The sequence below is a fragment of the Antennarius striatus genome, chromosome 2, assembly GCF_040054535.1.
Source record: "Antennarius striatus isolate MH-2024 chromosome 2, ASM4005453v1, whole genome shotgun sequence".
NCBI lineage: Eukaryota > Metazoa > Chordata > Actinopteri > Lophiiformes > Antennariidae > Antennarius > Antennarius striatus.
In genome coordinates, this window is record NC_090777.1 from 16,562,440 (window position 1) to 16,590,000 (window position 27,561).

General features: G+C 39.2%; 2 protein-coding genes across 4 annotated transcripts in view; both read right to left on the reverse strand.

The window, feature by feature from the left end:
• Positions 1 to 350: 350 nt before the first annotated feature.
• Positions 351 to 13,297, reverse strand: rer1 (retention in endoplasmic reticulum sorting receptor 1). 3 transcript variants are annotated; one of them, XM_068305531.1, is made up of 8 exons: positions 13,202 to 13,297; positions 11,365 to 11,446; positions 9,563 to 9,667; positions 8,848 to 8,944; positions 7,906 to 7,984; positions 3,676 to 3,811; positions 2,331 to 2,385; positions 351 to 969 (listed from the first exon to the last, which is right to left on the reverse strand). In XM_068305531.1, exons 2-8 carry the CDS (start codon positions 11,443 to 11,445, stop codon positions 959 to 961), a joined length of 564 nt encoding a protein of 187 aa, XP_068161632.1. In that variant the 5' UTR covers position 11,446; positions 13,202 to 13,297; the 3' UTR covers positions 351 to 958. The 3 variants fall into 3 exon arrangements, with proteins under 3 accessions (XP_068161632.1, XP_068161614.1, XP_068161623.1); XM_068305513.1 differs by having other exon boundaries at positions 351 to 2,385; XM_068305522.1 differs by lacking the exon at positions 13,202 to 13,297 and adding an exon at positions 12,731 to 12,773 and having other exon boundaries at positions 351 to 2,385.
• A 1,980-nt stretch (positions 13,298 to 15,277) lies between these two features.
• Positions 15,278 to 27,561, reverse strand: part of tp73 (tumor protein p73) — a 14,347-nt gene continuing 2,063 nt past the window's right edge. Inside the window, exons 3-12 of the mRNA XM_068326873.1 lie at positions 20,644 to 20,830; positions 20,336 to 20,451; positions 19,642 to 19,751; positions 19,247 to 19,389; positions 19,002 to 19,087; positions 18,743 to 18,870; positions 18,294 to 18,448; positions 18,014 to 18,146; positions 16,692 to 16,785; positions 15,278 to 16,429 (exon numbers count right to left, since the gene is read on the reverse strand). Of these exons, the coding sequence (XP_068182974.1) occupies positions 16,025 to 16,429; positions 16,692 to 16,785; positions 18,014 to 18,146; positions 18,294 to 18,448; positions 18,743 to 18,870; positions 19,002 to 19,087; positions 19,247 to 19,389; positions 19,642 to 19,751; positions 20,336 to 20,451; positions 20,644 to 20,830 (1,557 nt within the window). The 3' untranslated portion in view covers positions 15,278 to 16,024. The remainder of the gene's footprint in view (positions 16,430 to 16,691; positions 16,786 to 18,013; positions 18,147 to 18,293; positions 18,449 to 18,742; positions 18,871 to 19,001; positions 19,088 to 19,246; positions 19,390 to 19,641; positions 19,752 to 20,335; positions 20,452 to 20,643; positions 20,831 to 27,561) is intronic.

Sequence of the window (27,561 nt, forward strand, 5' to 3'; positions counted from 1 at the left end):
TACTTAAAGACCGTTTTGTCAGGTACCCGAGGAGCATTTTGGATACTACATCGATTGTCCCATTCCAAACAGAAACCATAGTTGGACAGTTTGTGCTAGCCAGCTAGTTTCACTAAGAATTTGTTGCCATTTTCTGTCTCTTTCCTGCTGTTTGGACTCTACTCAAAAACATGAAAATGGTTGGAACAGTTATGACACTCTAAAATTATGGTAACTGGGAAGTCCATGTGAAGTTATTTCTTCTCGTAACATAGCAGATGCCTAATGCATATTGTCCACGTGATTCCTTCTGGCAGATGTGCCGTGATTGGTTGGGCGCTTGATTAACAGGTAGTGGGTGGAGTTGGTGACAGCTTAAGACTTTTTGAAGTGAGTTTATTCAAATATCTAGGTGGGGATACAAAATGTGGTTTGTCAATGGAAGCCATCACTCATGTACAGAAGAAAGTATATACTGTATATAGAAAGTAAGAAGCAGACACCTCATGAGTTGTTTGAAGGGACACAGCCTCTTTAATAGCATTTGGAGTGAAAAATTACAGTTATTAAAATCATGTTTTTGCTTATATCTGTAGCACAAGAAAACAATGACATGCAATCCATGAGAAACAATAATTCAAGAACCCAATTAACCAGTTCAGCTATTAATAATTTCAAATGCTTTGATTTAAATACTTTGAAACATTACTGTGTTTGGAAGAAAAACAAATCTAAAAAAAAAACAAATCATATTTTAAAATATATTTACACAGAAATCTTCAAGACAATCCTTTTAAACAAACTTTTTACAGGAAACAGTTTTGATCCCTTACTACAGTGCTGCTCAGAGTTCACTAAAGATGATCCTCAGCAATCAGATACAAATGGAGAAAGCAAATTAATAGGTTTATAGTAAAGACAAACTGATCACCACCCACTTCATCCATTTGTTATAATAAAAGCTTTCACTTTGTTTTTCTCATGTTTCCTCTGTAAAAGAAAGAGAACAGGTGTTTGTTTGGAATGACTGTTTATCATAACAAATTAATAAGAAATGAGTACAACAGCAAGTCAACACGAACTTGATGGACCACATGCTTTGAAACACAGATGGCTAAACATTTCAAAGAGAAAGGTTTTTTCAGTAAAGGTATCACTGTTTGGGTCTCAGATTAAACTTTGCTATGAGATGATTTTATACACGTAAGAGGGCACTGTAATTTGATTATTAAATTGCTGATTATCCAAACAATCGTGTCAATATCAGAAGGAAAGTAAGTAGCAAGCTTACTGTCCAGTAAGTAACAAATCTGGTTTAATCTGGTCGAGTTGCATCTGATCTCAAATATACTAAAAAACAGAAGAAAATCTTTGTTAGACTACAGGCTACAGATGAATGGTTGGGTTAGTGATCGTCATTCTAAACTATATATTCAATTAAATGGTGGGTGGCCGAAGATTCAAATGAAGCCACTGATAAATCAACCGCAACGATCTCACTCTGCTGTCTATGAGCAAGAGAATTGGGTAATAAACAGAGAAGCTGCTGTCAAAACAAGATAAACATCAGTCAATGATTTTTATCAGTTTGACCATTTGAAGAGATGATATACATTGTTTTTATTGTGTGTCACGAAAGCACACTGAAGTGAAATGGGGCTGATGTGCTTCCATTTTGCATGGAGGACAACTGGCTGAGTGGCTTAGCCAGAGCAGACGCACACTTTAATCACAAGATGATATGGTTCAAATATTTTCTTTCAGATTTCATCTTACACTCATGTTATTACCCAACTGACATTGCTGACTTTAAATGTATTAACTTTTCCCAAAATAATCAACCAAACATTGGCAGATTTAGTTTACTTGAGAGAGGGAAATGTACTGGAACCATTATCATTGAAAAAGAAAAAAGGCGCCCAAATTTCACTGCATTTGTTTCTTCTGATGAAGTGTACTTACCTCATCTGGTTTAAAAAGGCAAGATAGCACTGAGTCTCACTAACTATTGAAAAAAATCTAGACCAATCCTAGCATTAGGTTCATGGTCCTAAAAAAATAACAAAAAAAACAAAAAAAATTCAAACAAACAAAAAAAAAAATCCCCTAATAGACAAAGGCAATATTCCCAACTGATCTGATCTGTAGTGCTCTTCATACTACAGCAATGAACCATGGATCAAAACTTGGGTTTCTCATGTTACTGTCCCGCTTACAAAGAAAATAAACCTCCAACCTTGATCACTCCCCATTATCTGATGGCAGAGTGTCAGATACATTTCAAATTACAGGGAGGGGAAGAGTAAGTCGGAGTTTTTAACTTGCAAAAGCATTCCCTGTGTCTTCCTTGCCTTTGTATGTCCTCTTCCCATGTGTGAAGGGTAGGTATCTGTACTTGATCATGTGCTACACACAATGAGGAAGAAAAATAAGAGTAATTAGTAACATATCTCAAAAGTTTGGTCAAACACTGGACAAAGTTCCCTATTTGAAGGTGTAGCACAGAAAACTTCTGATTTTACTAGGCAGATAATATAAAGAAAACACTAAGAAATGTTACTTGTACAAACATACTGCATATAAAAAGTCCACACAATAAATACATATGCCATACAATACAGCCCTTCTAAACATACAGTAGATCCTCTATGGATATGTTAAGTAAACTTTGTAGAATTCTTAATACAAGCAAACCTTGGTTTTTGAATGCTTTAGACATCGAACATATCGGAATTTGACCAAAAAATTCGGAATCTTTTTGTCTTCAGAAGTCGAACAAATTTTGGAAGCTGAACGCGAAACGAACGCTTTTTTGGGGCGACCGTGGCTCATCCAATGTATCGCAGGTCGTCCAATGATTTAAGATCGGCAGTTCGATTCCCGCTCCCGCCAAGTCACTTGTCGTTGTGTCCACACTTTACCCTCCTTGCCTCCAGTGGGGCACTCGCTGGTGTGTGAATGTGTGTGATTGTTCCGCCGGTGGTCAGAGGGGCCGTAGGTGCAGATTGGCAGCCACGCCTCCGTCAGTCTGCTCCAGGGCAGCTGTGGCTACACACATAGTCTACCATCACAAAGTATGAATGAGGAGTGAATGAATAATGGATCCAATGTAAAGCGTCTTTGAGTGTCCAGCAAAACGCTATATAAATCTAATCCATTATTATTATTATTTCTCTCCGCCAAGCGCGAGTAGAGAGAAAAAGTGACAGCAATGTGCTTTTTATTTTAGTTTACTGCACTGAATAATTTTTTCACTTAATTTGCGTTACACTGCCTATGGTACAAGTTACGGTTCCGTAAACTTTTGTCCAAAAGACGACGGTAACTCGTACCTTAGGTAACTCGTACCTTAGGTAACTCGTAACCTGATTACGTTGTAACCTTACGATTTTTTTTCTTTCTTTCTCGTGTTTGCTTCTTTCTTTTACATTTCTTTGATATGTTTTATTACTATACAATTTGATATATAAATGACATTATGAAATAACATTTTGTTGAAAAAAGATAGTTTTCTACGTCTTGGAATGGATTAAGACCATTTACATTATTTGTAATGGGAAAAATGTATTTGGAATTCAAACAAATCGGTATTCGAACAGCCTTCCGGAATGAATTGTGGTCTGAAACCAAGGTTTGCCTGTAGTTTAATTGACTGTAGTAGACTGGTGTTGGCAATGTACACTCTTTTTTAATTACCTTGATCTGCCTCTTCATGGTGATGCAGAAGAGCATGATGAAGTACATTACAAGTATAGGCCAGAACACTGGCACATTGAAGGCATCAAAAAATGTGCAAATCATGGCGATGACGATGCCTTTGGTTGCTGAATGCCTGCCAAGAAAAGGAACACAAACTCTGATAAGGCAGGTGAGAGGGCAGCATAAAATAAAGCTTTTTTAACTTGAACTCACGTGAAATATATCCAGACTACAAAATGGCATAAAGTCACAGTAAAAACTCATTAACTCAACAAAATCGTCATTTAGAATAAGTCAGTTACAATCTTTCATTCATACTTAAAGATCTAAGGAAAATTTTTCACATCTTATGTCCTTTTAAGTGAAGTTAATGCAAAATAGACTGATGAATCTGAGATGAGGACATAACAAGAAGAGGTCCACGCCCTCTTCCTGTTGCGGTAAGCGTTTCCGTCATTTCCTGTTGTGTTTGTTTGACTGTGGCCTCTTGGTTTGCTGTTTTCGCATAATCAGTTAAATATCTCATGTCATTTTAGAACTTGATAAACTTGATAGCGAAAGCCATCACGTATTTTGGCTAACCTCTTACGAGTTGTTAATTATTAGGGTAATCTGCTGTAGCTTAGAGCTAGCTTAGCTGCTAATCATGGCTACGGTTCCTCCCTTCCACTCTCCACCCTCTAACCAAGGCTTAGGCAATTGGAAACTCTGGTCCACTCCATGACCGAAAATATAGCTGTACCACCTAGCCAGGTATCTTTAGCCAGAGCGGACCCACCAGCTCAGGTTAGCCACTCCCCAGTTCAGGTTAGCCATCCTCCAGCAGCTCCCAAGCAGTCAGGAAACAGGAGCAGTGGGTGACTGTTCGTAGGAAGCATAGCGGGAGGCGAAAGCCTCAGGTTCACCACCAACCACCGCAACCACTCCGTATCTCAAACAGTTTTTGCCAGACATACCCGCTAAGAAAGATACTCTGGTCATTGGCAGGTCTGTGATGCGGAATGTTATGATAATGACACGAGCGACCATAGTGAAATCTATTCTGGGAGCCAGAGAGGGTGACACTGAATCATATACTGCATACAAATCCTGGCTAAAAATAACCATAAATATAGTAAGATTGTAATTCATGTCGGTGGTAATGACACCCGGTTATGCCTATTGGAGGTCACTAAAATCAACATAGCGTCAGTGTGCAGCTACGCTAAAACCCATGTCGGACTACGTCGTGTTCTCTGGTCCCATTTCTAATCTGACATGTATAGCCGCATGTCTTCACTTAACCACTGGCCGTCTAGGTGGTGTCCTGCTAATGACATATACTTACTTAATAATTGGCAAACTTTTTGGAGAAAACCCGGTCTTATTGGGTGAGATGGCATACATCCCACTTGGAACGGCGCTGCTCTCCTGTCCAAAAATCTGACGATGTTTAATTCCAACCCAAAACCCTGACCAAGAGTTAAAACCGGGATGCAGAGTCGCAGTCTTACACAGGTCTCTGCGCTCCTAGAACTGTCACCTACTATACACACTATACTGTGTCTGTCCCCCGACCGTTTAAAGTTAATTCATGTAGAATGAATTCATTTCAAGTCCAGACGAAAGCAACTGGACATCCAAACTTAATAAAAATCCCCAATAAAAATGACCAATAACTTTTTGCATCTAAATTCTGGTAAATTGAAGTCATTGGGGCGGCAGTGGCTCAGTGGTAGAGCGCGTGGTAGAGCTGGTCGTCCAATGGTTCAAAGATCGGCGGTTCGATTACCGCTCCCACCCAAAAAGAACACCCGGAGGTGAGCTGACAGTGAGAGGTGTCAGCTCACCTCGGGAGCACTGCCGAGTCGCCCTTGAGCAAGGCACCATCCCCCTTACAAGTTGCTCATTTGGGGCGCACCAATAAAGGAGCTCCCCGCCACTCTGCCTCCTCTGCATGCGTACAGGCCCCATGTGTGTGTTTGTGTTCAGGGCCTGTACACACATATACTGTATATGCATGATTTGATTTGAACTAACTAGAGTGTGCTACTAATTTCCCTGCGGGGATTATAATCAGTATATAAAATTAAAATTTAAAAAAACCAAAACATTGTGCTTGGCCCAAAACCGTTACGGATGTAGTGCCCTGTGACATAATTGCCTTGGATGCATCGCTTTTGAGGCCAAAACCACTGCAAGGAATCTAGGTGTCATCTTTGTATGGGTCTGTCGTTGAACTCACAAATAATCACATCACTTCCAGACTAGATTACTGTAACGCACTTTTTTCAGGCTGCCCCAAAAAGTTGCTGGAGACTCTTCCAACTAATTCAGAACGCTGCCGCCGGTGTTCTGACCAGGACCAGTGCCAGAGACCATATTTCTCCTGTGCTGGCTTCTCTGCACTGGCTTCCTGTGAAAGCTAGGATAGATTTTAAAATACTCCTCCTCACTTACAAAGCCCTTCGTGGCCAGGCACCGACCTATCTGAAGGAACTTTTAGTTCCTTATAATCCATCTAGAGCATTACGCTCTCAACATACTGGCCTACTGGTGGTTGCTAGAATTTACAAAAGTAGGACGGGAGCTAGAGCCTTTTGCTATCAAGCCCCTCTATTGTGGAACCACCTCCCTACCTCGGTTCGGGGGGCAGACGCCCGCTCACTATTTAAGACTAGACTTAAAACTTTTCTTTTTCATAAATTTTACAATTAATGGCAACTTAGGTTACTACATTTATTTTCATATAGACCTACACTGCTGGAGACTCAACATCCAGACTCACTGAGTTCCTCTCTCCTCCCCCTTCTCTCCAACCATCTCTGTTACTCCTCCTCCTCTCTTATATCACTCTCCAAGTCTCCCATCACATCCTACTAACTAAACTTCTTCCCTGGAGTCTCTGTGCTCTATGTCCTCACAGGTTTTTCTCAGGTTCACCCCTCATCCACCCATCTGCTATGGACCTGCTCTTCCCATCCCACCAGTACCACCCCTAACCTAATCATCGGCTGGGGTCCGGCTTCCTTTTTCCTCCACGCCACCATACTGTTCCACCCCTCATCCACCCATCCGCTGTGGACCATCTGCTGTGGACCTGCACCTCCCATCCACCAGTAGCACCCCTCACCTAACCATCGACTGGGGTCCTGCTGCCTCTCTTCCTTCGTGTCATCTTACTGTACCACCCCTCATGCGCCCATCCGCTGTGGACCTTCCTCTGTGGACCTGCACCTCCGAGCCCACCAGTATCACCCCTCATCTCTCCATGTGCTGTGGACCTTCTCCTCCAAGCCTACCAGTACCACCCCTCAACTATCCATCGGCTGGGGTCCTGCTTCCTTTCTTCCTCCGTGCCGCCATACAGTCATCCACGCAGCTGTAATTGTGCCTTGACTTTAGCAACCTTAACCATATTGACACTGTCTCTATCTGGCCTATCTGCCACTCTCTGTCTGTCTCTCTCTCTCTGATGCTGTTCTTATCTTCCTTTGATTTCTTTTCCACCCAACCGGTCGAGGCGGATGGCCGCACAAAAGAGTCTGGGTCCTGCCCGGAGTTTCTTCCTCATCGAGGGAGTTTTTCCCCGCCACTGTCGCTTATGCTTGCTCTGGAGGGTTCAGTTGGGTTTCTCTGTCTGTTAAAGCGCTTTGAATCATCTGCTGCCATGATTAAGCGCTAAATAAATAAAACTTGATTGATATATTGAAGACGACAACCCAGGAGTCGGTGAACGCAGCTTGACTTTCCCATCCCCACTTCAGCACCTGCATCAAATTGCCTTACTATAACCATAGTAAGGCAATAAGGCACTGACTCCATTTGGCCGATCTGCCACTCTCTCTTTCTCTTACCCTGTCTTTATCTTCATTGTATTTCTTTTCCACCCAACCGGTCAAGGCGGATGGCCACCCAAAAGAGTCTGGGTCCTGCCTGGAGTCTCTTCCTCAACAAGGCAGTTTTCCCCGCTGCTGTCGCGTATGCTTGCTTTGGGGGGTTCAGTTGGGTTTTTCTGTCTGTTAAAGCGCTTTGAAATGTCCGTTTTCATGATTAAGCACCTTATAAATAAAACTTGATTGATTGATAATTTCACATGAGGGCACAGATAAATTTAGCCTAGTGCTTATGGTTAAACATTTGGTTTCTACATTTTTACCTTTTTAATTACCTCTGCATGACTAAAACTGTATTTCAGAATCACCCAGTGACATATGGGTACGGTTAGGGAGCAAAGGTCATCCTCACCAGAATTTAAATTCAGGCAACCTCCTGATGAAAGGGCGGAACTCCTCATTTTGCTTGGTGGGAAGGGATGGACCCTCATCTACAGGAAAAGTTTACAGTTGATTAACAAGTTATTATTACTTCATGATGAGTAATCTTTTGGAAGAGCAACTACCAAGAGGAAACAAACCATCAACAGCACTATTTAAGAAAAAAGAAGAAGCAAAAACACACACAAACACGCACACGAAAATTACTTATAAATCTCTTAGAATGACTCAACTCTAATTATACAGAACTGACCTTTACAAACAGCACTGATGATAATTCAAAGTTATTAACAAAACACAAGGATTAAAAATTTCAACAACAAATAAAAAAACACGTAAACAGAAGAAATGGACCAAAAAAAATTAAATCAAATCATGACTATGCTATTGGGGCACAGGGCATGGTCACATAGATGCCACAATGACAACATAGAACTCTGCAGACTTCAAATAGCATCTGTGCTGGTTATAAAAGAGACAGATCAATAATAGTTTGTGTTTTACAAAGACTCTTGAAATTTTCCATTGTAGGATAGAAACAGATGGTGAAGGGAAGAGAATGCCAACATTAACAATAAAAAAGGGTCTGGACCGATGACACGAGTCTTGGGTCAGAGTAACTGTTTTTTGTAGTGTGATATGGAGACGAGCTCAGTGATGAATGGGGCAAGACTCCTCAGCATTTTGTAACTGAAAGGATTTTAATACAACATGGTAGCAGGTGATCTGTTCCATGGTTGTGGGAACATATCTTGTACACTGACGTTCCTCCACATTATGTATGTCAAAGCTTTAATTTGAAGTTTAATCCTGAAAAATACTGACAGCAAAATCAAATGAATATAACCTCCTGTAGAGTTAACAATGTAGCAATGCTTCAAATCCATGATCTCATTTAACAGAGTCAATTTACCTTCATCAAGCAGCGAAGGATCCACTTTTGGTGACAGAAAAGCAATGAACAGGTTGAGATGGTAGATTCCCAAAGCATATGTTACTATATACCAACCCTGAAAAGCAGCAGAAAACATCACTGAATTTAAAACCTGAAAATGCACAGCTTTCCAATACAAATACAGCAATCTCTCGTTACTCTCGGTTGATGCATTCCAGGACCACCCATGAAAACAAAAATCCACGATATAGTGAAAATTTATTTTTTTGTTTAACTTAAACTTTTATTAACCCTACCCATACTGATATTAAACCACCTGATGTCTGTCTTATAGACTGTGTAAAACACTTTTGCATTAAAAAAAAAAGTGTTTCTTTAATACACGGAAGTGCGCTGCGGTCCCCGAGTCTCGGAAAGCAGCGCACACACGGATGCTGTCTGCCAATAGCATGCGGTATGGTATCATGTGATTACCTACTAAAAATCACCAATGTAGTGAAGCCGTGCATCTTGGAGTGAAAATAAATGAGGGACTACCGTACATACACACACATGTGAGCCAGGTAATAAAATGAAAACTAACATAACAAATAAAACAGCAATTAAAATCACAGAAAAATGCCAAACTATGACTAATTGCTTAGTCAGAATGAACACCTTACTGTCATTTTGTAAAACTTTGATACTTTATTCAATCAATCAATCTTTATAGAAATAAAAGAGTGAAACTGACCTGTAGTATGTATACTCTGATCATGTAGACAGCAGTGAGTAGTAGAGTGGCTGCCCACCTCACTGCATAGAATGGAGTCGACTTGTCTAGCCATGACTGGTAAATCTAAAATAATAGGAAAACGTTTCAAAAAACACTTCCTCTACAATTTTGTGGTGATGCAACCTGGAGAGGGATGGGCGCTGCTAGATTTCATTGCCCAAGACACACCATAAGATGACAACCGCGGGTCGTCTGTGGTGCCCCAATCGGATAAGCTAGGCTAGGTTAGGCTGTGACTTGAGACATTTACTGGGCATTCAATGATTTCGTAACCTTTACTTAAACTTCATGTATACTGTTCTTCAAGTATTCTCAAACCCATGACCCTATATCAGCAGTTCCCAAACTTTTCAGTCCGCGCACCCACTTCTACCTCCCGACTTAGCTGACGCACCCCAATGCCCGAAACATGGAAAAAAAAAGAAAGAAAAGGCGTAGTCTTTATAGCCATATAGTTATCAAGTTTAATAATATAGGGTCCTTTTAACACAGAATAGATTGTGCAATAATGGGCCTAATGATCTCTCACTTTAGAAACGGTGGGGAGAATAATAGTAACAATATAAAAATGACAATAATAATATTTTAAGTCAAAATGGTCGCCGAGCAAGCCGACTACAGATGAGTGATAAATAACAGTTATTACTATGTAACAAATAGGCCTATTTAACAAACTAACAGTTATTAAATGGTAACAAACATGCTACTCCGCCACAAAGAACCAAAATAACATAGGCCAAAGTTCAACATCATATTTTCTCTTTCGAGTACGAGTCTCATTGTGTTCTTTACCCCCTTCTCCCGATGAAGTGTCCGGGTGAGTTTTCTGTGTTCTGTGCTCCTCATATTAAGTTTCCCCTGTCTCGTTATCACTCTCTTTTTCCTGCTCGATTTCTTCAGCTTGGTAGACGGCACAGCTCTCAGCTGTGGCCAATGTATCCTGTCCTCTTTCATTTCTCCCAGATTTAATACCGGAAAGACTGCCCGTTTTCAACCAGTTATGCATTTCGGCATATTATTGTTGTTGCTACCACAACAAGCTAACATGTAGCTAGGAGAAAGCCAAGTGCATTTTGGGTATTTTTTTTAATTTATAATGTTCCCAAAACGTTTATAATTGAAAATTATAAATGATTTATGTGAATGAATTTAAATGTTTAAACTGTTAATCCTCCATTAAAAAGTGTTTAAATTATTTAATTATTTATGTATTTCAAGGTGCTCAGCTGCCATTACACTTGCGCATCCCCTAGCGGCAGCTCGCGCATCCCCTAGCAGCAGCTCGCGCACCACAGGGGGTGCGCGCACCACACTTTGGGAATCCCTGTCCTATATCATACTCAGCCAGCTAATTTAAATACTAATATAATAATAGGAAAAATATATAATAATAATAATAATAATAATAGGACAAATCAGTGGACACCTTCCTACTGCTGAAGACAGACGCTGAGGCACATTGCTACTGAGGGGGCCTTTCTTACCATACAGGAGAAAGAATCTGACATTCACAGCAGGAAATTTCTTTCTTTCTTTCAGTAAATTACATAAAATAATGCCTAAATCTGATCAAGATCTTTGGGTGTGATGTGAGTCTGTGTCTATGATGCCACTCACAAAGTTAAATCACAATGTTGAAAATTTTACTGTGTTATCAGTGTAATTACACTGGATACATAACGGTCAAGAGATGTACAATTTAATGTTTAGGCACTAAATAACTCCCACACACTGATGTTTGAATGTGACAGACATGTTACCTGTCCAATTCGTGTGAAAAAGGCAGCAACTACAGATGGTTTCCCATGGATTGATTCCCCAACACTGTCCCCTTCTGACATTCTGCCAATGAAAAAAGACAATGATTTAATACAAGTTGCTTGATGTATCTGACTGAAAAGACTTTATGGGTTGCACTCAAACGGCTCACATTCTTGGATATATAAATATGAATTTCACTATCTATAGAAATGCATTAAAATATTTCCAGCTCACTTCCAAAACACACATCAGTATTCATTTAATCTGGTATTCCATGTCTTTTTACAATCTTGCTTGACATTTTATTAATGATGATGAAAGCTTTCTGTCCAGATTTCATGTTGAAGCACAACATGAAAATAACGCTCTGCTTAAATAACAGTGAAAGCACTGTCATTTCATTTGACTACTTTGGGATAGCCTTCAAAAATGTCTTCACAAATATTATACTGTACATGTATGATTTCAGCATTTCAATTAATCTACCCTGCCAGGAGGCATTTTCAAGAGAAAGTCAAATGGTCCTTAAATTTGGATGTAGTCATATAAATATGGCATACTGGATTTGGTTCTAATAAATAAGGAAAAAGTACTAAAACTGAAACTGATTTTCTTTTAAAAGTAATCAACGTAGTTGGTATGTTCTCAATGCACCAAAAAACAGTGACAGCGTTTTAATGACTTGACCATCAAATCCAGGAAGACTAATTAATTATGGAAAGTGTGTAAAAATACGCTGCCAATTTTGTATTTAAAAAGTAACTCGACCAGTTTGACAATACTGTACTAATCTATACGGTACATATAACCGCTGCTTGCGGTGGTAATTAGGATATTATGTGATTACAATACGAAGAGGGAGAAATGGCCGGAAGGCCACAATTTAGCATCAGATCTGTTAAAATTAACATGCATGTGACAATTTACTCATCAGTGAAAAGCAAACCCTATCCAACGTGTCACTAGAACCTTCCCGAGTTACTGGCAGTGTGACCAATGGAACAAGAATTTCCCCAGTGTTTTTGGTTGGTGCTCACAGATGGCATCGTAGGTTATGATGACATTTTTAAAAAGACGGTGACAAAGTTCTCGACATTACAACGAATTGCTGAATAAACTAGTTTAGTGTAATGTTTTTTTAAAATGTGACGTTCGACGTTCGACTGTAGAAACGTCTCTGTGTATGGCTAACATTAGCTATAAAAGTAGCTAACGGTGCCGGATGTCAGAATGACCGTGTTCGCGTTGTATTTATCAAAAAGGCTTTCAGAGTAGACTATAATATGGCAACGATGAAAACAAATGTTAAAAAAACAATAGCTTAAGTTTCGTACATGATATTAACGCTATTTGGAAATTACTCACGTTAGCCTTAGGAGCGCCGAACGAGCCAACCTTTGGCCCAAATTGTCTCCCGTCTGGGTTATGTAGTTTTAAAAGAGCTTTAGTTAACTCGCAGCGGTCATTAACTCACTTAAGAAAACTACATTCCCCAACAATTCCAGCGATGTTCGCCTTTAACGTATACTATGACAAAATGTAGTTCGTGATGTTTAATTTTCCGCAGCAATATACGTTTAACAGGGCAACTATGAACTACAAGTACCGTCACATGTGCGGCTAGCCCTGACAGCTCACTTCCGGAGATACGGTGCAACATTGCTAGCGGCTCCCCTGCTAGTCCGGTTATAAATGAAACTATATATTAGTGACCACGTCTTTATTTACTGAATGACACAATTACTTTAAATGTTACATAATAGTTCGAATTTCTATATGCTTCTTCTTCGTGTTTTGAAGCTACAGTAAAAACAAACAATTGCAGCCTTTTCTTACCTGAATCGGCCGTTGTGTAACTGCCCGGCTCTACCTAGCTAGCTAAACTAGCCACAGTGCATCTCGGTGTGAACACGTCAGTACTTCCGAGATAATGCCACTCTACACCAGGCTGTATAATCGAGCCCCGAAATTGAACCCAATCATATCCAAGACTGAAGCCTGCTGTGTGTTATGACAGAAAACCAGCGCGCCTATTTTTTGTACAGTAATGCAGATTTAAGCTCTTTTTATTTAAGGGCTTAAATTTGTATTTAGTATAGTTATTTATAGTATTTGAAGTATTTAGAATAGTTTAATTAAGGTATGAATGTACAGTTTGAGACTACACCTGCCGGAAACAAATTCCTTGTCTGTTTTTCAACAAACGATGGCCAATAAAACTGATTCTAATTCTGATTACTGAGCACATTATACTTGATACTTGAAAATGTACAAGTATAGGGTTGTCTTGACAATTTACTGAAATGTTATTTTATTATAAAAGCAGGTGGACTGAAATCATTTTTGTGTTTGATGAAGAGACACATTGAAGGGAGGCAAATATTTTAATATGTACAAGATTAAGTAAAACAACTTCGCAACATTAAAAACTGATGGACTCTGATGAACACTAATAGCTATGTAGGTACACTTTAGAATCTTTACAAAACTGATAACAATTTTTCCAGGAATATACAAACAAGCACTATTTCTATTTGCATTATGGCAATGCATAATACTGATCATAAGCACAAATAATATGATTTTTTTGTTACTCTGAAAGCATTAAAGTGCTATTTCTGTAACCAGTGGGTAATTTGTACTGTAGGTGAAAATTTGTATGTGAACAAAAAGAATTCATGAAGAACATGTTTCAGTTTAAAAATTATCATGGTTCTGTTGTTGTGAACATGTTAGCATTAATGTGATTCAGTCATGGTTCTGTTGTAGTTAATGTGTGAACACTAATACGATTCAATCCATAATTAGGGTCTATGTAACCAATGCAGTTTTCATTAATCTCTTTTGTATAACTTTGATACCAACAATCATAATGAAAATAACATCAATAATGCACATGAACTATGAAAATTTTCTGGTGTGTAAAACAGCTTGTTGTGTAATAGAAAATATTTATTATGAGCTTCCCTGAAAATAATGGTGTCTAAAACTGTTTTTCTCTAATAGACTACCAGACAAGCTCCACCAGAGGGCAGCAGGTAACATTTCTGGGCAGGACTAGTCAACAACAACATGATACCGTTACAATTGATTGCTGAAACTCACAAGGACAGAGAGCTACAAAATTTTATAGCATTGACACCATTGTTTATCTGGAGATTATGTTTTCTTTTCTTTTTTTTGGAACAGTTAAGGAATAAGACTGATGAAGGCAGTTTATATCCGCGATAGACTCTGGACTGATATTTTTTCTGGAAGAATAAACTAATGCTTTGCAAAGGGACCTTCTCCAGTAAATTTTTAAACATTATTGTGACTACAGTAATTATTTTAACATGGTGTTTTGCTGAATGCTGGTAAAAAGTTCAGAATCATACCTAGGACTAGAGCAGACCTTTAAATTAACGAACAATACAGTTATATAGTTACTACAGATATTTTGACACACCAGAATTGTACCCTATTAATTAAATTAGTAGGTGTGTGGTAATTTAGAAATAAAATTGGAATGTTACTATTTAATATTCATAATCAAGTACTATTAATACAGGCTATGCACTAGGGGAAGAACTAGCTATAGTCAGAAGGACCTTGCCCTGCAAGGTTTCTAGAAAATTCAAACAGACAAAAATACTACTGTCTTATCTTGTGTCTTAGTAAAACGGGACGTATCGCTGAATTTTTCTTATGAGTATGATGAAATCCTTGTTAAGATATAATACTGATTTTTGTCAGTAAACACACAATATTTCCTACAACTTAATAAAAAAAGTAGTGGATGTCATGTTATAATTCTGATATTACACATTTCACAACTCTGATTTTCATTAGGTGTTTTCATAATTACACACTTAATACAAAATCCCACTGATCATAATTTCAACAATAAATTGATATGGGTATTCTGGGACTAGGAATCATCAACTTATTGTAAATGTGTTCAACTAATTTCCCCTGTGGTGGATTTACCATTGAATTTTATACATCTGGTTCAAACAGTACCACCAACACTATTTGGAATCTAAACACTCCATATCAACTACTTCTAGTCCAAAACATTTATAAGGTACAGTATATACATTTTTACAAGTCAATGAAAAGTGAGATAACAATAAATAAATCATTTGAGAACTTGTTTGCATTCAAGCACAATAGGGAAACTACCATGTTGTGAAATAATGCATCTACCTAGACCTAACTGTTTTATCACAGCTGCTACATTTTGCATCGAGAATCCTTGAACTTAGATGCTAAAAATATGTCAAGTATCATTGCACATTGTTGTTTTGTTTCACTGTGATACTGTGAGTATTGTGTTTCCCTTTTCGTAGTTCCCAAAAGAAAAGTCCAGACCACATGTGTTCAGCATTGCCTTTACATTGTTATTGCAACGATGGTCTTTTCCATTTAGATCTGAGACACCCTTAAATGTTCTTTTGGCTGGAACAACCATAAAATAAAGGCTGCACAGTAAATAGTAGTAATACACTGAAAATGTCCCACATGCAAAAGTGAACTTGATTCTCTGCAAAATCACTAAATGAAACATGAGAGCAATACCTATTAGCACATCTAAAAACCCTATCCACAAGCTTTTACTCAGTAAATAGGCTGATGTCAACAACAATAAGGCCAAAACAGTCCACTATCTATTTGAACTCAGTGAATGTCACTTTCCAAGAACTCCTCTTTGATGGAGTGCCTGCTGCGTGACAGCTTGCAGTCAGGCATATCGAAACCAAAGTCACCCCATTCATCTGTAGCGGCGGACATGCCTGGCGTCCCAACAACCCCTGACCTGTTGGGGATTGTGATGGTGTGGCGAACTCGGAAGTGAACAGCCTCCATGACTCGCTGACGTTGCAGATCCCCGCCAGCTGCTCCAATGGCTGCCATGGCACTAGCAGCCATGTTGCTGCTGGAACGAAGAAGCTGTTGGCCGTGATAGTCGTGGTGGTGAGAGGAGGAGGCCGGCAACTGCAGGGCAGCACCTTGTTTCATGTCCTGCAGACCTCGCCAGATGGCTAGGCGAGACTGCTCTGGTATTTTCAATGCACCTAAATCCTGGAGAGGGCACACAGACAAGAAAGAAGAATGATACTGCAAGATAAATGACAGAAAATTAGACTGCATTGTGTGTTTGCTTATAGATACAGAAAATACAGCACCTTCACAAAAAGCAAGCAACATAACACCACCGTTTTTGTTTTGATTCTCTGTATTAGTGTTTGTTGTTTCATTTTCCCTGTGTTTGCTGTGAAGCTCCATACTCAAAGGAAATTTAATTCATCCTAATCATTATTTTTACAGAGATCACATTGGTTACCTCCATAGAGAGAGTCTGGAGATGGTAGATAGACTGGAGGCCTTGGGATGTGAAGTATTCAGTGAAGTTCTGACAGCCCAGACTGGTTAGAAAACTGCATGGGGAGAAGAGCAGGGATGCTTAGACTAATACTAGTACACAACTACAAAGCTTAAAGTAGGAGTACGATTTACAAAAAAAAGAAAAAAAAGAAAAGAACAACAAAACAAAAGGGGCAGTGAAGCTGGAGTAAAATTACAAGTACCCTAATAGATAATTACAGTAAATACTTATGTTTAGATAGAACCAGATGGAACAGCACTGCTTCCTGTCAGGCTGCATCATTATCCACCGACTGTATGCATTCAAGCTATTATTACTTTATTTCAAATCTCAGTGAAAGGATTAGGACACAAAATGAGTGTGTGTGGAAATTACACATCTAAACATCATGGATGCAATGGAAGTGAAACCATAAGCAAACATTTTATTAATAATTCATTAGGCCATTCTTGCTTTGATGAACAACCTTTATTATAAATACATGAGATATTAAAGTTATGGCAACATACAATGTGACTGAGAAATAAGCTGACTGTGCAATTTAACTGTACAATACACATAACAGTCTAAAAACAAGTAAAATACTCTTAAACTGCAAAAGCAATGTTTAGATATAAAAATGACAATATTAACACATAATTTAAAACCATGAAGAAAAATAAAAAAGAATTTAAACATAGAAATTTGTGTTTTTTTAAAAAAAATCAATGAAGTGCATGGCAATGAATGGTTTTATACACAAGCACAATATGAATGATTTTAAATGTAAGTCTGTGACAGACAGTTTGTAGGTTGGGTTTTTGGTTGATGTAACAAAAGTTCTGGCAGCCAGAGTGGAGTCTTACAACAACTGAGTAGGTATTTGGGGTGAGCTGTAAAACACTTTTCACTTTTGCTTGGAACATTTCTAAAATTACCTCCCACAATCTCTCCAGGTGATGTCTTTGTTCAATTCTATTATGAAAAGACTTTTTTCCATCAGTCTTGTCTCCATTGGACCTGCATTATGGTACAAGCCGTGGATGTCAGAATCTTTTGTGAACCTTTGGAAAGCCACTATTTTGTAATCAAATCAAATGCATAACAGAGTTCCATCCACACATTCCAGTAGAAAAGGGATTCTCTCCAAAAACTGAATACATTTGTACAAATACGGCCATGCCAAGTAGTTGCTTTGGCTTCAATGTGGCATCCATTCATACAGCATTTAACCCAACAAGTATACTTGTCTGCCACTCCTTTTCAGGAGAATAAAGGAGTGTCATTGCAGGGTGAGGTACCTGACGAGGCTGGGGTCAGGGTTATACGGAGGGGGCGTGCTGCAGTGGGAGGCAGACATTATAGTCTGAGTGCTGTGGCCACCATTCATATCACCATTGACCTGCATGTGGTGGTTGTTGAGCATGTTTGAACCTGTGAAGAAGGTGATGGGTGATCAATGAAAGCAAACAATATACTGTATCTCAAAGAACTCTTAGCTTTGACATTTTATAATCAACAGTGTATTTTGACAAATTGGTTGAGATTTGTTCTTTTATCTGACTCAATACAGAGACTCACCCATATGAGTCATGGAGGTTGGGGCAGTGGGGTGCTGCTGGGGCTGCTGCCCAACCAGCTGGTTGACTGAGGGTGGTTTGCCAATGCTGCCAGGGCCATGAAGTTTGTTCATGTTGGACATTGGAGAATATGTGGGTGGAGAAGAAATGTGGCTCCTAGACAAAAGAGAAGAAAAGCTGTGGAGGTTAGGTGTCCACGTATTAGTGAAAACAGGTCACAAAGGTTTGATGAAGTCAACTAGACTTAAATTAAGTGTGTGTTAATGGTAATTATAGTCTATTTTTCAACTTTATTTCAGCCTTTCATTTTACTAACAGGCTGTGATAATCATGATAAAGAAAAAGACTTCAACTGCCATCTGAGCTAACGTTTTCACCGATACATTTATGCATAGGGTGAGTGTGTTTCCCCCAGCAGGTGTGATGGATGTTGGTGTTGGAGGGACTCACGGTCTCTGGAGAAGTTGCTGCTGTGTTTGTTGCCTGTAGGACTCCACCAGTGGCTGAGGCACCAGCTCCACCAGCTCCAGACTATCTTTAATCTTCATCAGGAGCTCAAAGTTCTCCCGACCACGCACCTACACATATGCACAACGTTGACATTACATTGTGTGTTTCAGTTGTTTTCAGTGTTTCATGAAATGACTTTTAAAGATATAAAATTTCATGAATGAATTGAAAATCATCCTAGTGCCTTAATTACACTTACAGGGATATAGTAAATCTCTTCTTCCCCGTGTCGCCTCTTCCTCGTACTATTTGGACTGGAAATACTTGGCGGACTCTGTTTGAAATCTGTAGACACAGAAACTAATTGTTTTAACCAAAAACAATTTATTTCTTCTTGAGGACCAGGATATATTGGACTAATGGTGTGACATTTGAATAGTCATTGATCTTTAACTGCTGTTGTCAGTTTGAATGTAAAGTATCATTCAGTTTAATTCCACTCACTCCGCTTATTGGCATTCCCACTTTTGCCCACACTGTCGTTCAGGGCCTGTTGTTCCCTGAAGTGGTCCTCATCTGCCTTGCGGTCTCGCCCTGGACAGGCACATATCCGACCTTCAAATGACCTCCTACCCAACACCTGACCGCTGAGGAGATGATTTGAGAGCAAAATTGATTCGTCAAGATTACAGTGTATCAGCTCTGTTTACTTACGTTTTGTGGATCAGTACATTAATTATCGCTCTTTGGCTAAATCTATTTGTAACATGTAGGCATACATTGTCATGGTAAGCCCTACTGGTAAGTATTCACTGCTAGAAAGAATAAAAAGTAAAGCGAATGGCAATTCAAAGATTTCAAACAAACAACCTTGAATGAGTTGTCTACGACTGACTTACTCCCTGGTTTCCAAGGTGATGATGATGAGGATGGGTCTCCTGTTCATGCCGCCCACACAGCTACTGTTGCACATAAAGTTGTACAGGATGGTGGTAAACTCAGTCCCCACCTGACAACACAGAGAGATAAATCACTAATAAGGCAATAGCAAGGGGATTATTTGTTGTTCAAACTGTTTGATCGCTCTTCATATTCAAATGAATTATAAAATTCCCAAATCTTATTTTAAATTGCACACAAGCAAGCCAGTTTGACGTGCAGTAGGTGAGACCAAACCAGCACTAGGGGGCGGTGTTGCAGAGAAATTCCCTGTGAGGTGAGACAAACCTCCTCAGGCTATATCACAGGTACGTTTTTTTTTTTAATCCTGTAGAAGTTTCAACATGCCCAGTGTCTTCATTTATAACGCCTCATAAAGGACTTCACTGAGATTACTTGTTTCATTGGTATGAACTTAACGGTCTCCTTGGTTGTCTTACACAACCGATTTGAGCTGAATGTATAAAATACCAGACTTATTTGCCAAATTGAAATGTGTAGATTTTTGTACCATCAACAGCCGACAAATACGTATTTTTTAAAAATTACATTTTTCAACAACATTCCAGACATCAGTCCAGTCAATTTACATAACAAATATTTTAAATATTTGAAACACTGCAAAATTCCTAAATCAGATGATAAAGCACCAACCTGTGGGGTTTCATAAGGCAAGAAGACACTCTGCCGGCCAGTGACATGATCATCCACGTACTGACAGAGGTTATTACCCTCCACTCGGATCAGGTGACTAGCCGGGGCTGTTTGGCCTGTGAAAAGAATGATAGAAGAAAAGTGAGTTCATAGTGATGTTAGTCATAAGTGTCGCCATGTTTGTTTTTTTATTATAAAAAATTTCATGCACAAAATTGTCCTCTTGTCTCGCTGATACCATAAGCCAGAATGATTGCCATCATAAGTCCAATCATTTATGATCATTTATAAAAAACCAGGTTTTGTACCATCATTGAAGTCTCGTCCAAGTTCATGGTTGGGGCAGCGTTTGACCACTTCTGTGACATGCTCTGCCTTCTTGTAAATGGGCATGGCTCTGATGATGCTTCCATGTGGAGGAGAGGAGGACAGTTTGATTTGGATTGGGCACGTCTTGGCAATTTGACAGTAGAGCTTCTTCAGCATCGGAGAGTACTGTGTGGGAAAAGAAAACACAGAGGGCCAGAGATAAGTACCTATTTTGCATAAGAGAAAGTGAAACTGAATCAGCTGCATGACTTACATATTCTCAGAACTTTGCAACTAGTCAATCATAGGGAATGGAACTAAAGCCAAATCTTAAGATGTTTTATTTCTATAAATATTGAGATATTTGGCAGGTGCTCCTATCTAGTCTAAATACATGAGGGGAGTATGAAATTTGTTGATACATTTATATCTATACATAGAAATTGTAGCTGGTTAAGAGAGACTAAATTCATACAAATAAATAATTATTTAGTAGGTTTAGGTTTGTGAGCTAAGATGCTGGTCCATGTGAAACTAGAACTGGAGGAAAGGTTTAAGTTGAAAAACAAATTGTTGAGGTGTAACTAGAAGATAGAAGAACGTAAAAATATGAATGTGTGTGTGTGTGTGTGTGTGTGTGTTTGTGTGTGTGCATACATATGTATGCAGAAAAATCCCATGAGTATATGCTAGTTTATGTACTGTAGTGTATGTATGTTACACCAATAAAGATGTTACTGGGATAGGGGACAAAAAAGGCTCAACATGTCTGAACACAAACAAAATAAAAAAAAATCTCCGTGGAATCACACAGGGGCCGTCATGAAAAAAAGGAGGTGATAGCTGTCCTGTTTGGACATGTTGTATTGGTTTTGAATAAAAATGTAGCAGTGCTGGCATGATCTTGAAGATCATATCAAATCATACGTTATTTGGTGCATGAGTTTTAACAAACCAAAAATCGTGGATGAATATCTTTTTAATGTTTGATTTAAACTGTGAAAGCTGGTATTAAAGACCACTATTGTATGGTAACAGATATAACTGTTGGGACATCCTCTAAAAAAAAACAACTTTCAGTTTACTCAGCACTAAAAACACCAGTCAACCTGATTTCAAGTCTTCTGTGGCTCTGAAGTGAGCTTTACATAGTTGTAAAAATGACCAAATTATGTCATTTGGGTCATTTCAGTTTATGAGACATAAAAACAGCTGTATCACATGTAGACACTGCGGAGATACAGTGATACCTCTACTTACGAATGTCCCTACTTCCGAAATTTTCTACTTACAAAATTGCTCAGCAGGAAAATATTACCTCTACTTACGAAAGAAATTTCAACTTACGTAATGTAAAAACACAGTATCGGCTGATACTCGAATCTTCCACAGGTTCTTGAACACAACATTCCCATAGCTACTCTGCCATTGGCTATTACCTATTACGTATCTTCCTGGCATCCCATTGGCTAAGACGGATGCCACTCCACCTTTTTGTGGAGCTAGAACAGTGCTTATGGAGTGTCTCCGCATTCGGCACTCGACCCCTGAGGTGTTCTGATAGTTTTGCGCAAATATAATAACTTTTTGAGTAGGTATTCGCTATAGACCCTAAGAAAGTGATGAAGACAAGAGTTTTTTTGTCCATACAAACAAAGCAAGAGATAATAGAAGAGCATGAGAAAGGGATGCGTTTGGTTGATCTCGCCAAAGAATATGGCCAAAAATCTACAATCGACACATTATTAAAACAAAAGGAAGTTTAAGGAGTTTAAGGAATCACGTGGGTGGTCGGAAAATTTCAAAATTAGGACTGGAATTCACTCTTGTTCGGCATCGTGAGGCAGGAGCGGATGAACCAAGAGGGCAAAAAACAATGGGGATCGCTGGTAAAAGGTAAATGACCGTCATTTTTATTCTTTACTCTATTCTTTGTTTTTTACGTTATGAACAACTCTCATTTATTGTGTAATAATCTAATCGTAACATGTATTTGTTACATGTTTTGATGCATTTTTATGTTTTATAAAACATTCATGTCAGAATTTTTGTGGGCTTGGAACTGATTAGGGCATTTGCATGGAAAACGCGTATCTACTTACGTAATTTTGTACTTACATAATTTTTTCCGGAACCAATTAACTTCGTAAGTAGAGGTACCACTGTAGTTAGGAGGAGGCCTTGAGGAGAACCCACTTGACTTTGATATATGGAGAATATTTTGGCTTGCATTGTGCTGGTGACACAACTGATCTGTACCCAGCCTCTTGCTCGTAGTCAGCTGGGATAGGTTCCAGCAACCCCCATGACCCGCAAACAGGAAAAAACGGCTGTAGACGAGATGATTGGGGTTGTCTACAGAAGACAACTACGCTTGTCTTGTCTAGACCAAGATGGATGGATTATTTTGACCTCTCCTGCTAAAATGTAAACTTTTTTAGTCCTTTATTATTGTCCAATAATATTATATAACAGTTCTTGTTCATTCTAAAACGCCTATTCCTCTTCATACAATAATGTAGAACATAATTCTTTAAACTCCAATTACAATTAACTTTATGTGAATTTAACAAATAATTTTTTCCTGTTTTTCTCACTGAAATTTAAACTTCTTTTTTTTTATTCCCATGGGACCTCCCGACTCCAATTTGACAGCCTCTGGGAAAGAGTCAGACTAAAGCTGTTTGGATACCTTGTTGTGACACCATTACTAAGCCCCTAGCAGACACACACACATGCACACACGCACGCACGCACGCACGCACACACACACACACACACACACACACACACACAAACACACACACATGCACACACACGCACACTCCAGGAATAAGCAATCCCTTGAGGGTAATGGAAATACCTGTGCGCAACATTACCTTTTCCCACCTAGCTGTCCAGGACAAGTCTCAACAACCTGTCCATACCGTGAATAAATAATGTCTATGAGATTCAAAACCAGAAAAACAGACTTTAAGCAGATGTGGGAAAAGCAGGACTTCCACTGCATTTAATGTCTCAAGCTGTTGATTACACCAGAAAGAGTTTTAATAACCTCTTAAGCATTTTATAGGAGGGACAGCAAATACAGTCAGAGAAGAGATGATAACATTCTGTCATTGTAGCGCTTTACTTTACTTGTGTACAAATATTCAAGCAGAATACTGTGTTATAGTGTCACCTACCTGAAGAGACAATAAATAGGAATCATATTTACATCCATATTTACAATATGGATGTTTTCATCTACATTATTATGTAGATGCCATTATCATTTTGAAATCTACTCATATTGTGATTGAAGATTTGTTTTATACACCACATGGTAGTCGTAAATTACTTTCTGCGTTGTCACTCTTCTCATGGGATGCCATGGGAGTAGTCTCAACTCGTCCAACTCGCAGACTAGTGTGCACATGCATTGATGACACACAGGCATGTGTGCACACACATGTCACTCTGTGGGTCTACAGTTTCATTAATAGAAAAGTAAAGTATCTGATGAAAATCCTCGCTTGATTTAGGACATAGCTGAGGATGAAGGGATGGAAAGAGAAAAGAGATAATTAAGAAAGTAAAGTTAATTAAAGACAATTACTTTCTTAGTTTTGATTTTATCTCCTGAATCTGGAGGAGACAATGATGAAGTCTCTTTAACAAACTTCAAGTTGGATGTTTTGTGTCTGGACATAACTGTGCATCCAAAAAAAAAACATAAAAAAAGAACAAAAACATTCAGTCAAACGTGCTGGCCTTTGAACAAACACACCCAGGGATTCGTCCAAGGACTTTGTTGGGCAGTCAACCTTTTATAGAACTATATATCATCTTCACATTAGTTATTTTTCGTTTGAACTTCATAGCAATCCCATTGATAGATCAATTAATTGAGTCTTCATCATCGATCCATAACTAAATGTTTCTTACAGTAGACCAGTGAAGACAGGTTCCAACAAGCTCCTGGAGACGGAGTGATAATTATTATATTGTCATCCATGTGTGCAAGCAGCAGCTTGCCCGCCGCAAATTTGCTTAACTGTCCAAATATTAAATAAATGTTATGCGTGTGCGTGCGCACACACACACACACACACACAAACACATACACACACAGACACACGTAATTCCTTATTTTAGAAACTGCAATTATATTAGACTCAAATCAGGAAAGAAAAGAATAGCAACTCTCTATGTGACATCAAGTTAAAAAACACAGATTTAACAGATATATAAATATATTTCAGCAAATGCTGTCTAAACTTGTTTCTGTTTAAAAATTTAACCCTGAAAATTGATGACTTCAAATGAGGGAGTCATTTGATTGACTTCTAATGTAAAAATAATGAATCAAACAATTTGCGGCACGATGTAATAAGGAGCTAAATAGTAAAATATTATTTAAAAGTTAATCAGGGGTCTGATTGCTACTCACTTGGATCCCTTCACAGTACTGGCAAAGCATTGGATTGAAGTTCTATGTTCTAGACTTGATGTCTTGCATACGTTTTTGTCTACTGTTACAGGATACACAGCAAATGAGAGCAAACAATAATCAGATTCCTGGATTGATGAAATGTCACTGGACTGAACATCTAGTGACTGACTCTGTAAGTGCTTCAAACTGCTTTGAAAAGCTCTTGCGTTTGTGTGACAGAGTGATCCAAATCACACAAACCCCTGCATGAATGAACACCTTCAAGTACTTTGAAGTATTTCCAGGACCTAACGCTCAGCAGGAAGGCCAGCGGTAATGTGGCCAAAGATGATGCATGGAGAAAGGAAGGGAAAGATGCTTTGTGGGGCCTGTTGGGACGTGTTTTCTAACGGTGAGAGGCTAATAGCTGGGAAGAACAGCTCCTGACAAGCTGCCTTGCAATGCATGCATGAGCCCGCAGCCACCGCATCACACCTCCCATTCCTGATGCACGCCGTATCAGGAACACACACACACACACGCACACGCACGCACGCGCGCGCACACACACACACACACACACACACACGCGCATGAAAGTGTAAGTTTATGGAGAGAGGTCTTATTATTTGACAAGACTGAGGTGTAAGATCTCTTTTCCAGCCGCAGTACCACCACGCCAAGAAACATCTGCCATGCTGGAGAGTGGCAGGATTTCACAGCCATTATCACTTACATTATGTATATCGACTTGACGAGCCAAGAAATGGACAACCAGACCAGCTTTCATGAATCACCTCACTGTGTGATGAAACATTACGATTGTCTCTTGTCTCTTCCTTATCAGTTGACAACTTGAGAAGAGGGATTTCAAGCAAAACGTTTGACAAAACAGGCATTTTCGTTTAATCTCCCAAAACACTGTGACTCCCTACTTCATTGGGAGGCAGAGGAGTTGCGATGAATGGGGTGTGTTGTATGGTTGCAGGTCTGATTATTGTTACTATGCCCCATAAGGCAGGTCCTCCTTACTGCCTGGGGGCACAAGAAATCAACTCTAAACCCAGAAATTGTTGACTCCCTCATTCAATCAAGGTGACTCAGTCTTTTTCACAGAACCATCCTTTCTTTTAAGCATGTTCAAACACAGGCTTGAATTATGTATAAATAGACACACTCAGATATACAGTAAATGCATGTTATATTGCAGTAACACACAATACCTCGTGCTGCCATGGTGTTGTTTTGGGGGAATACCCTGCAGTTTCACAAGAACAGTTTTTCTGGGGGGATTGACTATAATCCCTTTGCCTTTTAAGCATAACACTCTTAAAATGACTTGTTGACATGATTTAAGCCCTAAGGACATTTTACCACTGACTTCTGACATACCCTTGCAAACCGTTATGTACACTTGACTTTTTGCTGTATTTTTCTGAGAAACATGACAAAATACATGTCACTTGAAAGTGGTAAGACATTTTTTAATCCCCCCAAAAAGTCTTTGTCATATATCTATTGTGTAATAACACTTAAATACATCTCCACATGCTTTGCCAATCTCATAATCAGATGTGCAAGATAAAAATAATTACCCTTCCTCTCTCTCTCTCTTATTCTAATCCCTCCTCTTTAAAGGCAGCAGAGGCATCTGAGTAATCATAGGTTTCCTCGCAATTCTTTTTTGTCTGTGCCATCATCTATATATTAACTTCTGTGCCAGTCAACAACTTCTTTGTGTCTTCCCTTCTAGGTAAAAAAAAAAAATACTGGTAGACAGATTCAAAGACATTGTCTTTGTTCACAGAACGGGGATCTCTTTCAAACTATAATCTGTGCAAACAAACACATCTGATAAGAGGAGTTTGTGGCAAAAGGAGGGCAGGGTGGAGGCAACAGGGTGGAGTAATAACAGAATCAGTAAGTCTGTTGGCAGAGGTACTTCGATATGATGTTTTTACTTTATAAATCACTACAAAGATTCAGAGCTGCTCTTATTCAAAAGAATGTCACTGGGTTTCTGTTGCATTGGCTTGGCTGTGAGAAAGGCCTGAAGTGGGAAGAAAAGGAGATGACGGACATTTTTTAAAAGAGGACTGGGTGAAATTTTAGGCGCCACAAGTGACAGTCATGCATGCTAAAAGCAGGGGAAGAAAGAAATGGAGAATGAGAAGTAGCGGGTCAAAGACCACTGCACTAATGTCCAGAGGGTGATCTCCTTACATCACTGATGGCTGAGTAACGGAGGTCTCCACGCATGGTTACTTCGAGCAAAGGCAGTTGAGGAGGAGCCCCTCAGTAAATCACACGGAGACACAGGCAGGCCCAAATGCTCACAGACACATGAGGGCATACACAGTTTGTGTCTTGGTTCTCTTGTTTCAGGGAGGTCAACTGTGTGACAGTCAGAGGTGACACCTCTCCAGGAGGAGACCTCTCATCAGGTCATGACAAATTACACAGCTCTCGTTTCACCTGTTTCTCAGCAGCATCACAACACTTA